This window comes from Gadus chalcogrammus, chromosome 17 (genome assembly GCF_026213295.1).
Source record: "Gadus chalcogrammus isolate NIFS_2021 chromosome 17, NIFS_Gcha_1.0, whole genome shotgun sequence".
Classification (NCBI taxonomy): domain Eukaryota; kingdom Metazoa; phylum Chordata; class Actinopteri; order Gadiformes; family Gadidae; genus Gadus; species Gadus chalcogrammus.
The window spans coordinates 2,997,352-3,009,910 of record NC_079428.1 but is presented as its reverse complement, the minus strand read 5'-3'; the positions used below and the strand labels follow the sequence as shown (position 1 = coordinate 3,009,910).

The window sequence follows — 12,559 nt, the reverse complement described above, 5'->3', positions numbered from 1 at the left end:
TACATCACGCATTTTTAACGGTGTTGACGCTTTTATAAATAATTTGGGCGGATGGGGGTTGGGGGGAAAGCAATTACCTGCCAAAGACCTCGAACTGAAAACTTGGGCATGATTTTTATTTTCTGGCTTTGCCAACGCAAGCAAGACTTCACTTCACTGACATCACTGGCCCAGGAATCCAGTGAAGTTTCAATGTATTCAAAGCCATAATGAGCAATTTCTTTAGTCTGATAGACATTAAAGGTAGGGTAGCTAGGCAATTTGGAGCAAACAGCCAGAGTAGCGAGAAGTTGATAGTATCCAATCCAAAAAAAAAAGTTAAGGAAAAAAACACCCCTCTCCTTAGACCTCCCTCAAAGCCACTCCCCCAAAAAGTGTGACCAGCTCGCTGTCTTTAGCACCAGGTCTGCCTAGCCTTGTGCAAGACTCGAGTCATGTGCAATGAGAAGAATGCCCAGGCAGCAGGATAGGTAGACAGACAGACAGGTAAGCCATATCATTTCATTAGGGCCCAATCCAATGATTGGACAGCGCGGCGACCTGTAATAAGCAGATATAAAGCAGTTATAAACAATATCAATAATAACAAAATACTAACAGCAAATAAACCGATAACACTTTTTTGTCAGAGCATTTGATATATTGATTGCTCTAAGGGATGTCAAGAATAAAAAATAAATTGCCTTCCCTACCTTTTTAAAAACCTTTTTTCAGCTTCTTACTCGTATAAGAGCAGGAGCTATTTGTTTTGCCCACACGTCGAACTACTGCACTCTCTCTCCACCTGTGAAATTAGTCTGGTGCGTGAACGATATTGCCGTGATTAAAGAGCCATAGTGGCCACCACGACAACTCGGATACGTAGAACAAACAACGACAAAACACCACAACAACCCAAGACACGCCCAGTGACACAACATTGGCCACCTCTAGAGAAGCCAACCAATAGGAGTCGGGGGGGGGGGGGGGGGGGGGGGGGGGGGAAAGGGGGTGGAGTCTTACGTTGACCCACCCGAACAAATGCCAAAACCCTGGAGTATTTCTGCTCCGGTTTGACGTGCAACTTGAAAGCGTTTAAAAAATGACAAACGATCGATCACACCTGTGTGACCCGTCATTAGCGAGGTGAAGTAACGAGGCCCACGGCAGCGTCTTTCAAATCCGTGCGGTGTCATCAACCCCCCCTCCTCCCCCCTAGAGACGTCTAATGGCTGAACCATGAGCCCGCTCTAGCGTGAATAGGAAGGCTGACTAGTCATGATGGATCGCGGCGGTTTATTTGGCTTTAAATGAAGACTCATCGGCTCCGGTGTGACCTTTCGGTTGAACAAAAAAGGAACTCATCGATTCATCTTCGCCGTGAGCGAGCGAGTTGGAAAGTGCTCCCTTTCAGCGCCGGCCTCTTCAGCATCCGTCTCTCGCTGATTAGCTCGGTTCTGCTGGAGATTATGCGAAATAAGACGGGATTTCTCTGTTGATTAATGTGAAGAAGAGTCGGTTCAACTGCGTGTTGATGAATGCCGCCCAGACCGGGGGGTTCAACGTGCCATGCTATTTAGTCTGAGCCAAACAAATACTTCATTTCCTGGGTGCATTATCACACCCGTGAGGAAACTAATTTGACCCTTTTTCTGTATGCTCTTCCGTAAATTTTTATTAAATGCCCGTCGAATAGACATCTTTTTTCAACAGAAGCATTTGCCGATGACACTTGACTACGAAATCAGGGAAAGGGCCCTGAATAGCATGACTAATTTTGAATAAATCATGCCGATAACATTGGATTGTGTCACAATAAATGTGCCCAAATAAAAAAAACATGCAAGTTTAATTTGAAAAACATTCATATCATGGACCGGACTTCACAAAATTACACTTTCAAAATACCACTCGTTTAATAAATACAATATATTTTCACGATTGAAATCAACGAACACAATGTCACAAAGAGAGTGGCACGGGATTAACCTTTAACATTGAAGGTCCCATATTATGCCACCATGTGTGAGTGTGATTAGCCGTTACAAGCCGTCTGAAAATCTGCCTCTTCCTGTGTATAAGTGACTCAGAAGTGGGCGTTTCCACTTGGATGTGTGCTGGATGGAACATTCTACCAGCCTACCCAGTGGACTGTAGTAATCGTTGCTCATCTATCCATCATACATCTAGGTGGACACGCCCACTTGTGATGTCACTAAAACACAGGAATAGACATATTTTCAGCTTATAACAGCTAATCACACTCACACCTGGTGGAATGATATTGGACCTTTTAAATCCCACCCTCTGTGTACACATAAAGGGTTTCTATCACAAAAAGCGTATTTTCGTACCAAGTTGACAAAAAGGCCTGAGTCATTCCGTGGCGTCTCTCATTGTGTGCGTGATGCCGACTGCATCACTGAAGGACAAACGGCAGGACTCAAACCGGAACACAATGACAACAGCGGTCGTGTTGTCGTCTCCCAGTCATTAATAACAACTATTGATCCATCGCTGCCGGTTAATCTAGGCGCTCGCTCCAACCCACCGAAGACAGGGTCGCTAGGAAGACCTAGGAATACTAAAGGAAATGCAGATGTTTTTTCACAGTTAAGTCGCTTCTTGTGTGTTACAAATGTAGTCATTTTGCCTCGGACAAGGACTTTTCAGCAGAGGTACGACAAAAGACCAAGGATGACCCCTCAAAGCCGGAAGACCGACATGCAATAACTTTAGGGGTTGGGGGGGGGGGGGCGGGGGAGAGTGAGATGGCGTGTCTGATGGTGTGTCTGATGGTGTCAGCTTCTCTAATGAAGCAGGCTTTTTTTGGGTGGCAAAGAGAGACAGACCTGTAGAGACAAACTGAAATACAGTTGGGGTCTTACCCTCGGTGTTACACAATGAGGATGTGAGATAATGTGCTGGTGAATACAAAAGTGAACACGCAGAAAAAAAAAGTTTTGGAAATAAACAAAAAATGTAACGGGGGGGGGGGCTTTCAGGAGTTTTTCAGGCATGTGGGTTGACAAGAGCATCAGTAACACCTCATAAGAGGCGTGCAACATGCATAACTCACTCCGACAGCCTTAAGACTGGCATTAATATTGATTAAGGTGCCGTCGTGGCAACGTCTTTAGACAGTTTATGTCTTTCTTGTCTCTTTCGGCAGACGACAACTTCACCCTAGAAGGAGTGCGTCTCTTTTGCCTTTCCTTAGTTTGGTTCTCTCACACACACACACACACACACACACACACACACACACACACACACACACACACACACACACACACACACACACACACACACACACACACACACACTCCCCCACACGCTGAACTTGGGGAGCGGATCACGCACGCGCCCCGGGGGAGCTCCTTGACAGAAACTCATCAGGCCCTCCTGCGCCGCTCCCGACGTTCCCGACGTTCCCTCTGACAATTACTTATGTAATACACCCGCTCGCCAGATGGCGGGGTGCGGAGGGCGCGCTTGGCACGACCTGTTTTTTCTCTTTTTTTTTCCCACCGGTGTGACAGTTTTATCGCAACTTTGACGAAAGTAATTTACTCGGCTCTGCCGCTCTCAACGGCTCCGTCGACGACGGCGGCCGGGGTAGGGAGGGGCAGAGCGGGGGAATATATCTCCCAAATAAAAATAAATAAATGGCATCCCAGCCGGGTTCTGACAGTTCAATGTCCTCCCCCCCCCCCCTTTAGCACCGCGGTGTTGCCTCCCCCCCTCCCCCCCCCCCCCCGCTCGTTCAGTGGCGCCGTAAAAAAAAAGAACAAAGTGTGGTTCCAGGGACGATGGGGGTGATCTACGGCCTGTCTGGGGGACACTTTGCTGGGCCGTCTGACTGCTGCCACTGGGGGGGTTGGGGTGGGGGAGGCAGCTGGGGCCATAACTGTGCAGCTGTTTTTTTTTACCCGAGTCCCCAACTTCCCGGGAGAGAAACTGTGTGTGAGGGTGAGCGAATGGCGGACTGGGGACTGGAATGTGGAAGTAGTTTGTGGGTTTTTGCGCATGTACAACGCATGCGTGATCTATGGAATTGGAGGATGTTCTTGTTTTTATTCAGCTCAGTGCAGGGCCCGTTGTAGAATGTGTGTTTTTCGGAACAGGCCGACGTCTTGGCCGGTATCGCTGGTCGCGTCTTCATGGAGACCACTCAGTCGCAAAACGACTTCACACTCGACGCCTCACTTCCAGGGGTCCTCGCCAGTACCCTCGCCAAGTTTGATGTCAAACCGATGAAGGATTGTGGAGAAGTTTGAAGGACTGACAGACAGACATACAGAGACTCCCCTGATTATAATTAACCTAACAATTGTTAGTGCTTGGCACTTGGTTCAACAAACATCCTTACTGTATCCACAGTGATATATACTGTATCTCTTTCTTCTGACAAATGTACGAACTGTAAGTCACTTTGGATAAAAGCGTCTGCTAAATGCCCTGAATGTAAATGTAAATGTAGTTGTATCAAGCTTGAGACTAAACCTTTTTGGTCTATTAGACATGGTTTGAAAGCAGCATTACAAGTGTCCTCATCCATATTCTGGACATTTTGAGGCACATGCATTAAACACTGACACTTTCTGTTATGTATTATTGGTTTATCCTTTTCCATTTTTCAATCTGGAAACGGTTATTAATGCATTCTGCCGGTACCACAATGCAGCCTCAAGCCAACAACAATAACCCTGTATGTAAACATCCATAAGATTACCGGTGAAAAAAACCCCAAACGTAATACCAGCTTATTCTCTCAGTTAATCTATTACGAAACGCAGGGAATCCAACCAGCCGACTGCGGTTCTGCAGCACTTTGCCATCCATCATGGAGGACCACTGCAGACATAAAAACTAAAGGCAAAGACAATAACATCAACACCGGCGTGCACAGAATGACCTTTCTCAAGACGTATGCGCACAGAAATAGAAGTAGAGGAGAAAAAACGGCCGAAACATGTCAGAATGTCTCTCCGATTTCCCCCCCCGTTACCTGAGAAATAAAAGAAAGGAAGGAAAGGTTGTTACGTCTCAAAGAGGAACGGCATATGCTGATTCTGAACTGTATGGCCTAGAAAGGGAAGTTTGGCTTTAATGCGATTCTGCGGTTGGGTTGTGGGGGGGTTATTTGATGTGATCATAGTTTGATTGTGTGCAGAGGTCATCCATCCTACCACCATGTCTCTTCTCATCCGTCAGGAGTATTTTGTGCTTTATTGCCCCTGCTGGTGTGTCTGTGTGTACCAGAATACCAATGGAGGCTTGATACTCTGAATGCAGCATTTTGAATGCATGGCCCCGGCTACAAAACTCCACGGGTGGAGGCAGGAAGTTAGAGGAAGAGTTTTTCTTCTGCTCTCTCCCAAAATGCATAATGTCCTCCACTGGGGTGGAATACCAACTGTTCAAATCCAACACAATCAGGGACTTCTGAAGTTGGGGCTCTCTCCTTTTTTTTTTAGACTACCTCATACTACTCTCGCATAATTGCCTCTTCCATATATACACCATAGCTATGTATGTATTTCTTTAAGCATGTCACGCGAGACACTTAAGTCAGACAGCGTGTCTTATTGCTCGAGGCGCGGCGGATTGGAGGAATCAAAGGAGCTGCTGTTGTATCAGGAGCCCCGATGATGGAGAATCTAAAAGTTCCAAGTCGTTCAGCGTCTTTTTATTTGGATTCAAGGAGGCCGCCCTGAACTTGATGAAAATGAAATGTGCGCGATGAATCATTGCTCAGGGAAATCAATTCATTTAGTCTCACAGAGGTGCTAAGTTATTTATTGCCTGTCAGCGTGCGCTGTTAGTTCAATTTAATTTCTCGCTGAGTGGGAAAACGTACAGCCCCCGACAAATGACACTGCTCATCAAAACAGAGTATGCTCTTTTTTTAACAGGATATCTTTTGACATACATCTGATTCTTTTCCTGGAAAAGCCGCTGAGAACAATACCCTTTGGGAACAATTATTGTGGGAAGTTCGAGAACTATCACTTACGGTTTTCTCTCTCTTGCTCTCGCTCTCTCTCTCTCGTACTTCATCGTTGCCTTTGCTGCAGCATGCTATTTCTGCCACTACCATTGATGCTAGTTTGACTGTAACCCAGAGAACGTGGGTGTTCTTGTTTTAAGGAAACGTATACCTTTTTTTTAATATAAATAGCATAGAATGAATAACAATAGCCAAGGAATAGTATTGTAGGCTAAAAGTACATTGCATTACAACGTGTAATGAAAACGTGTATGACAAAGGCAAGAGTAGATTTGACAAACGCCGAAAAACATGCTGCTCATCAGAAAATAAATAGAAAACGGAGCGTGAAACCATGAGGAAACATCTGGCTAGTTTCAACACACAGCTTGATTTATCCCTTCATTTATCTACATCAAGTCTTTGAGTCTCGACACGACAGCGGATAAAAAACCCTATGTACTCGACATTATGTCTACGTTAGCCGTACGCAAGTGGGGGAAACTGCGTCTCCATATAGTTTGGAAGTTATAGCTTAGCCTGCAGGGCCCTGTTATCCGCTCATCTGAAATGATAAGTCACATCCTAGTGCGGCAGCGAATGACACGTGGTAGATAAGTCATCAATCGCATTCGACACCGCAACCACTTTACCGGCGTTTTCTCCTTGAAATGGTGAACCCATGAATAATTACACAGGATACCTGCGTGTTGGAAATCCATACGGCGTGGATGTTTTAGACGCCCCGCGAGAAGAGTAAAGCTTTTAAGCACCTCGACACGTCTGGGACAGCTGGGGTGATTATTGTGCGTGTCGCCGTCGCCCCTGGGGGGTTGCGGTTTTGCCGCGTGCGAAGGTACTTCACTTGTGTTTAAAGGGGAGCCCCACCCTAAGATGCTTTTTGATGGGTTTGTGAAGACACCCTCACCAAAACACACGCTATCACACGCATGAGGTCAGATTGGCCGATGATGTGGTCATCGGTCACCGGATACCTGGCGATTAAGCGTTGAGTGCAACTGAATCCAAGGACTGAATGAAGGAAGCCCTTCATTAACATTTAATTAAGCTAATTAAGCATTAACCCCTAATTAGCAGGTGACCCGGTAACCCTATCAGTCAATCAGGGGTGATGTGCTCAACAGCCTGTGTTTAAACCCGGAGAACGCCAACCCATCCCCGAGTGGTGCTTGGGTTCGCCTTTTACTTCACAGTGGACCACGTTCAGAAAATAAAAAAAGCAGCCTCCCAATAAATGACCCACATACTTAGCGTCAGACGAGAGCGCCTATTCATTCTCGTCATCGAAAGGGAGGTAGAGGAAACAGAAATTAATTTAAAAGCTACTCTGGCGGATGAAATTGGCAGCTACTTCCAAGTGATGTATAGGCGAGTAGCCTACCGCCAGGCCCATTACCCTGGTGGTGTTTCCATTGTGGCGCTGGGACGCGCTCGTTGTTGGATGCCAGCATCCAGCCACACAGCCGTCGGCCTGTCTCCAAGCAAAGTTCAATCGCACAACGTTGTCAAAGGAGCGTATTGATCCTCTTATGTGGAGGATTTCCAGATGTACACGTTATGGTTGATAAGCCCTTTAACCAGTTGCCATTTAGTATGACACACACACACACACACACACACACACACACACACACACACACACACACACACACACACACACACACACACACACACACACACACACACACACACACACACACACACACACACACACACACACACAAGCACCGCTCCTTGCTTGTGGATGAATCCTACACTTGTTTCATTATTTATCGCTCGTCGTGCGGGATCCAAGGGACATTGCAAAGTCGTACAGATACGGCCAGGGCAAACTGATTATACTGTGATAACACTGTATAATCAGAACTTGTAAAATGCTTCTGTTGTGGGGAGGAGGGATCATAAAGCGATAGACCGTCAGCATACAAAAAACATCTGCGGTCGCCGCCAAGGCTCCAGTGCACTTATCTTGGTAGAGTAATGTCGCCATCTAGTGGACGTAGAGGTACTTGCCCTAAATATTGAGCTACAAACGATGGTTAAACGGGAATTAAAGTGTTTGTGAAAAACAATAAACGTAAAAGCCGTGTTAGTGAATATATATTTCGCACATTTTAATGATCCAACATCGAGGCACTCAAGACATTTTGCCACCTGACCGTATACATTTTCCTCACTTTACAAAAAAAACCTTAAAAAAAAGCCTATGTTGAAATACAATCACCAAAACTTAAAAGACAAATGTTTGGTAATGAAAAAAACATTTTGGAGGTCCTGCCCCATAAACAAGTGTATTTCCATACACATAAACACAGACAGAATGGATGATGCAGCCCCAGATAAGACAGACCAAATATACTTGGTGTCCCATCCAGGATAAACACCAGCGTAAAAACACCTTATGCAGGTTGAGTCAAACTCCAATTAAAACAGCCCGTGTTCCCGGCCTTAAGAAGGCCTCTTCCCAGTACTGGCCTTCATGAGCGCCTTGATGGCACGGGCCCTCATCTCCAGCTCTAGGAGTTCAAGCTGCTGAAGAGACGGCTGGCACACCTCAGAACCCGCCCCCGCCACGCCCCCGCCGGCCAGACCCAGAGGCGTTGCCAACGACGACGCCGTCGCCGGCGGCGGTGAGGGTCGCGGGTTCGATTCCGGGGTGTCCTCGCCGTCCCCTGCGCTCGCCAGGATCTCGCTGACGCTTTTATCGATGTCCACCTCCAGCTGTCCCTTCGCGGGGGGGCGTGCGACCGCGGCGGGCTCCTCCGGGGGCGGCGGGTCGGTCGCCATGGCGACGGCAGCATCCGGGTCGGCGGGCACCCCCTCCCCCTCCCCCTCCGGTGCGTCCCTGGCGGGGCCCTTGGCGTTGGGCTCCTCCTCCTCCGCCTTGGGCCCCTCGATGTCGCTGTCGCAGGTGTCGGCGTTGATGCTCAGCACGTCGCTCTCTTCCTCGACGACTGGAGGGGAGAAACACGTTGAGGATGACACAAAGAGGAGGAAAGCTAACTATAGGCGCCAGGCTGATCCGATTCACATCGTTCTGTTGGGAAACGGAGCAGGCTTTCCAGGGGCTACTCTGGGGAGAGGACCCCTCTCTTTTACAAGTGATTCATCGTCATACATGCCATCGGTTAAACCTACGCCAATATTCACCTATTCACTTTCTTAGTCGGTTTACATCCCAATCTATTGTGATTTACTGCGTGCGTTATTAGGATGTTCAAATGCCATTAACCAACGTCATACAAAGCCTGCGCCGGGCTAACACCAGCTAGCCTGCTTGTTTGTTTAGTCACTATTACATGATCCGATTGAATCCTTCCATGTCCAATCACACATCTGTAGGAGCCGCGGCCGGTCTGGTTTCATTACCTGGCTTGGGCTCCTCGGTCTTATCAGTGTCTTTAATGGAGGAGGTGGAGTCCACGTTGTTATCTTGCCTGGAGGGGCGACAGGAAACACAGGGAGTGAAAAGGAGTGAAAGGTGTACCGACAGACACACGTTTTGTATTCACAGCCAACATCGAGATATGAAAGCTTAGACTGTTCTTTTGATTCTACATAAAGGTACGGTACACCTCACACAAAAAACAATGACAGACCAACGAAAGTCATGCGTCGAAAAAGCATTGTGTGTTTGATTTGGTTCAAAGTTGACAATATGTTTATTCTATGCATGATTGCATGCAACCTTGCACTGAAGTGGGAATAATTGACTAACCACAAATTGAGGTGGGAATTTAATAGGATTGAATATGAAATGCGACTAGGACTCACTGGCTGGTCGAAGTTGCTTCTGCGCCCATGTCCTCTTCCCCAGAGGTCAGCTCTTCCCCTGAGGAGAAGAGAGAACAGACAGTGTGAAATTGGCCAGAGTCACTGAAGCACTTCAAGTGTGTACACACCAAACCGAACCCGAGGGGGGGTGTGTGTGTGTGTGTGTGGGGGGGAGACGGACGGACGTGTGTGGAACCGAAAGCAACGACTCACCGTCCAGAATCTGAAGCAGGTTCTTCTGAGAAAGCTGCTCCAGCTGTTCCCAGCACAGCTTCTTGATCTCCTCTAGAGGACAACTCTGAAAGAGTTGAACATAACAAAACATAAATATGCATTTAAAGTTGAGCGGGGGGGGGTTGACTTGAAATCGGAAGGTTGCTAGTTCAATCCCCGGCTCTTCCTAGCTCAGTGTCAAGGTGTCCTTGAGCAAAGCACCTCCCCCTAACTGCTCCTGACGAGCTGGCTGTCCCTTTCCATGGTTGACTCCGCTGTCGGTGGGCGGATGTGTATAAACGGTTCGAATGTGTGTATAAATGTTTTTAATTCGCATTGGATAAAAGCATCTGCTAAAGGCCCCTAAATGTAAAATTGTGAATGACCGTTGCTCCACGACAAGGGCTCCAGACAAAGCACGCCACATCACCTTTAGCTCATCGGGTAACATCTTCTGCAGCTTCTTCTCCCCCAGCACCTGAAAGCACTGCTCCAGCATGGCCTGCCTGTCGGCCGCGTACGCACCGATGGGCTGGAAGGGGAGGCTCAGGTCCAGGCCCCCTTCCTCCATGTCGCTGCCGATCCGGTCCAGCTCCGCATCGGCCATCTCGTCCCTGGAGTCCTGCAGGGACAAATCATGAGCGTTATGAGCGAGGCCTCTATGCGTCCTACGATGACAGCTCTCCTAAAAGGGTTATGTGTATGTATATATATAGATATATAATAACTTGTGTTAACCCTTTTCAGGTTGTTTGATTGTTGTTGGAGGGTATGCGCGGGCGGCATGTGGCTCAGGACTGGATGGTAACCAGAAGGTTGCTAGTTTGATTCCCGTCTCCTCCGAGCGGAGTGTTGGGTTGTCCCTGAGCAAGACGCATCACCCTAACTGCTCCTGATGATCTGGCATTCGCCTTGCATAGTGGACTGCGCCGACGGTGTGTGAATGTCAGGCCATATTGTACAGCGCTTTGAGTGGCCACTGGTTAGAAAAGCGGTGTATAAATGCAGTCCATTAATGTAGTTCCATATGGTCTACGTTTACCAGCCGTTCCTGAACCCTGATCTTTCAGGGTTCATGTTTTTGATCACCTCTCACCTCCACGCTGGACTCCGTGCAGACGCGCCGCCTGTTTGTGTTCGGCTCCTCTGTCGGCGCATGCTTCCTCTTCTTCTCCTTGCTGGCGGACTTACTTTTGAGCATTTTTATCAATAGACCGGTCGGATTAACTCTTCTGGAAGTGTGGATGTGTTGCTGTTGTTGTGCAACTTCCCACCATAACAAATGAATGGCACTGTTGTCTTCCGGGGTTGTTCTACGATGTTTTCTTTAGGCGGAAGGTCGCCTCTATCGCCCCCTGTCGACGCGGAGTGGTTTCAGTTCCATGCGATTAATTGGGCACATTGCATCCATTTGGGGGAAAACAGGCTCATGGTATGGATTAGTAGAAGTAGGATACTTTTTAGTAAGCCTTTTACATGCAATTTAACAATTTGAAAAAAATAATGGAGTCATTGGTAACCAGGCTTACAAATACAACAAAAAAATCTAATTTACCAGTCCCGAAAGAACCAATTCTCTCAGCCCTCACAAAAAGCAACACTGCTATTATTGAACCTTCTCAACTAAAGTAAATTCTTACACTTTCTCCCACACACAGAGGTCACATCCAACGAAACTTGACCAACGAGCTCACAGAACCAGCCTTTTCTTAAACTCCTTTTGTATTATGATTCACCACCTCTGCTATTCCCAGCTTTCTCCCTCGTTTCAACCATGTCGGCCCATTCCCTCATTGGTTTCCACAGGGGCCCTCTTCCACAGGGGCCCGCGCTGTAAATAACCCTAATTGTGTGTCCCATCTCCTTGTGCCTCGACCGAGGGAGGCACGGGCCAAATGCGACACTTTGCCTTCCCTGCCCGCGTCGGGCGCCATGGCGACAGCTGTCTGCGAGCGTAATGCGGGTTGTTATCCGCGCGTCGTTCGCCAAACTGCGCCGTGTTCTTTTAGTGTCGCCAGGAGGGAGACGCCCATCAATCACAGACGACGCGTCACATCGCGTTCCAGCGGCAGCATCAGCTCGCTGGCACCGGCCCGGATTACCTCAAGAGGCACCTGATGGAGGCAGAGGCATGGAGGGAGGGACAGCAGACAGACAGACACCGGGCACAGACGTACATAGTGATGGAAGGATGTTTGACTGTGGGAATGAGCGGAGCCCAGAAATGTGCTTTTGTATATGCACATGACATGTGTCTGTGTCTTAACGTGCTTGATTCAAATATTGTGAATACTGTTCGTGTTATCATGACGTTATTTTGAGAAAGTTTGACCGATTGGCCTAACCCAACCAGCTGGCTGTCAACTTGAGTGGTTGACTGCACCGTCGGTGTGGGACATGTGTATGAACCCTTGTAAGTCGCTTTGGATGAAAGCGTCCGCTAAATGCCCTAAAAGCCAAAAAAGTGTATTTTTTTTTGTTTTTTTGTTGTTTTCGTACCAACTTCGTTATCTGTTAACCTCAGAATATCACGCTAAACCTTTGCCATTTAATTCCTCAGGGTTGACCTATTCTATTCCC

General features: G+C 47.7%; 1 protein-coding gene across 1 annotated transcript; it reads right to left on the bottom strand.

The window, feature by feature from the left end:
- Positions 1-8,090: 8,090 nt before the first annotated feature.
- On the bottom strand, positions 8,091-11,317 carry LOC130370012 (caspase activity and apoptosis inhibitor 1). Its single transcript, XM_056575636.1, has 6 exons — positions 11,076-11,317; positions 10,410-10,601; positions 9,980-10,064; positions 9,767-9,824; positions 9,362-9,429; positions 8,091-8,946 (listed from the first exon to the last, which is right to left on the bottom strand). Exons 1-6 carry the CDS (start codon positions 11,178-11,180, stop codon positions 8,441-8,443), a joined length of 1,014 nt encoding a protein of 337 aa, XP_056431611.1. The 5' UTR covers positions 11,181-11,317; the 3' UTR covers positions 8,091-8,440.
- Between the last annotated feature and the right edge of the window lie 1,242 nt (positions 11,318-12,559).

Bases quoted from the DNA above. Each gene is read 5' to 3' on its own strand.
- LOC130370012 (XM_056575636.1), bottom strand. From the start codon at position 11,180: ATGCTCAAAAGTAAGTCCGCCAGCAAGGAGAAGAAGAGGAAGCATGCG. The intron at 9,430-9,766 runs GTGAGTCCTAGT...TCGCCCCTCCAG, and splicing joins GAAGCAACTTCGACCAGCCA to GCAAGATAACAACGTGGACT. The intron at 8,947-9,361 runs GTAATGAAACCA...TCTCCCCTCCAG, and splicing joins GACCGAGGAGCCCAAGCCAG to TCGTCGAGGAAGAGAGCGAC.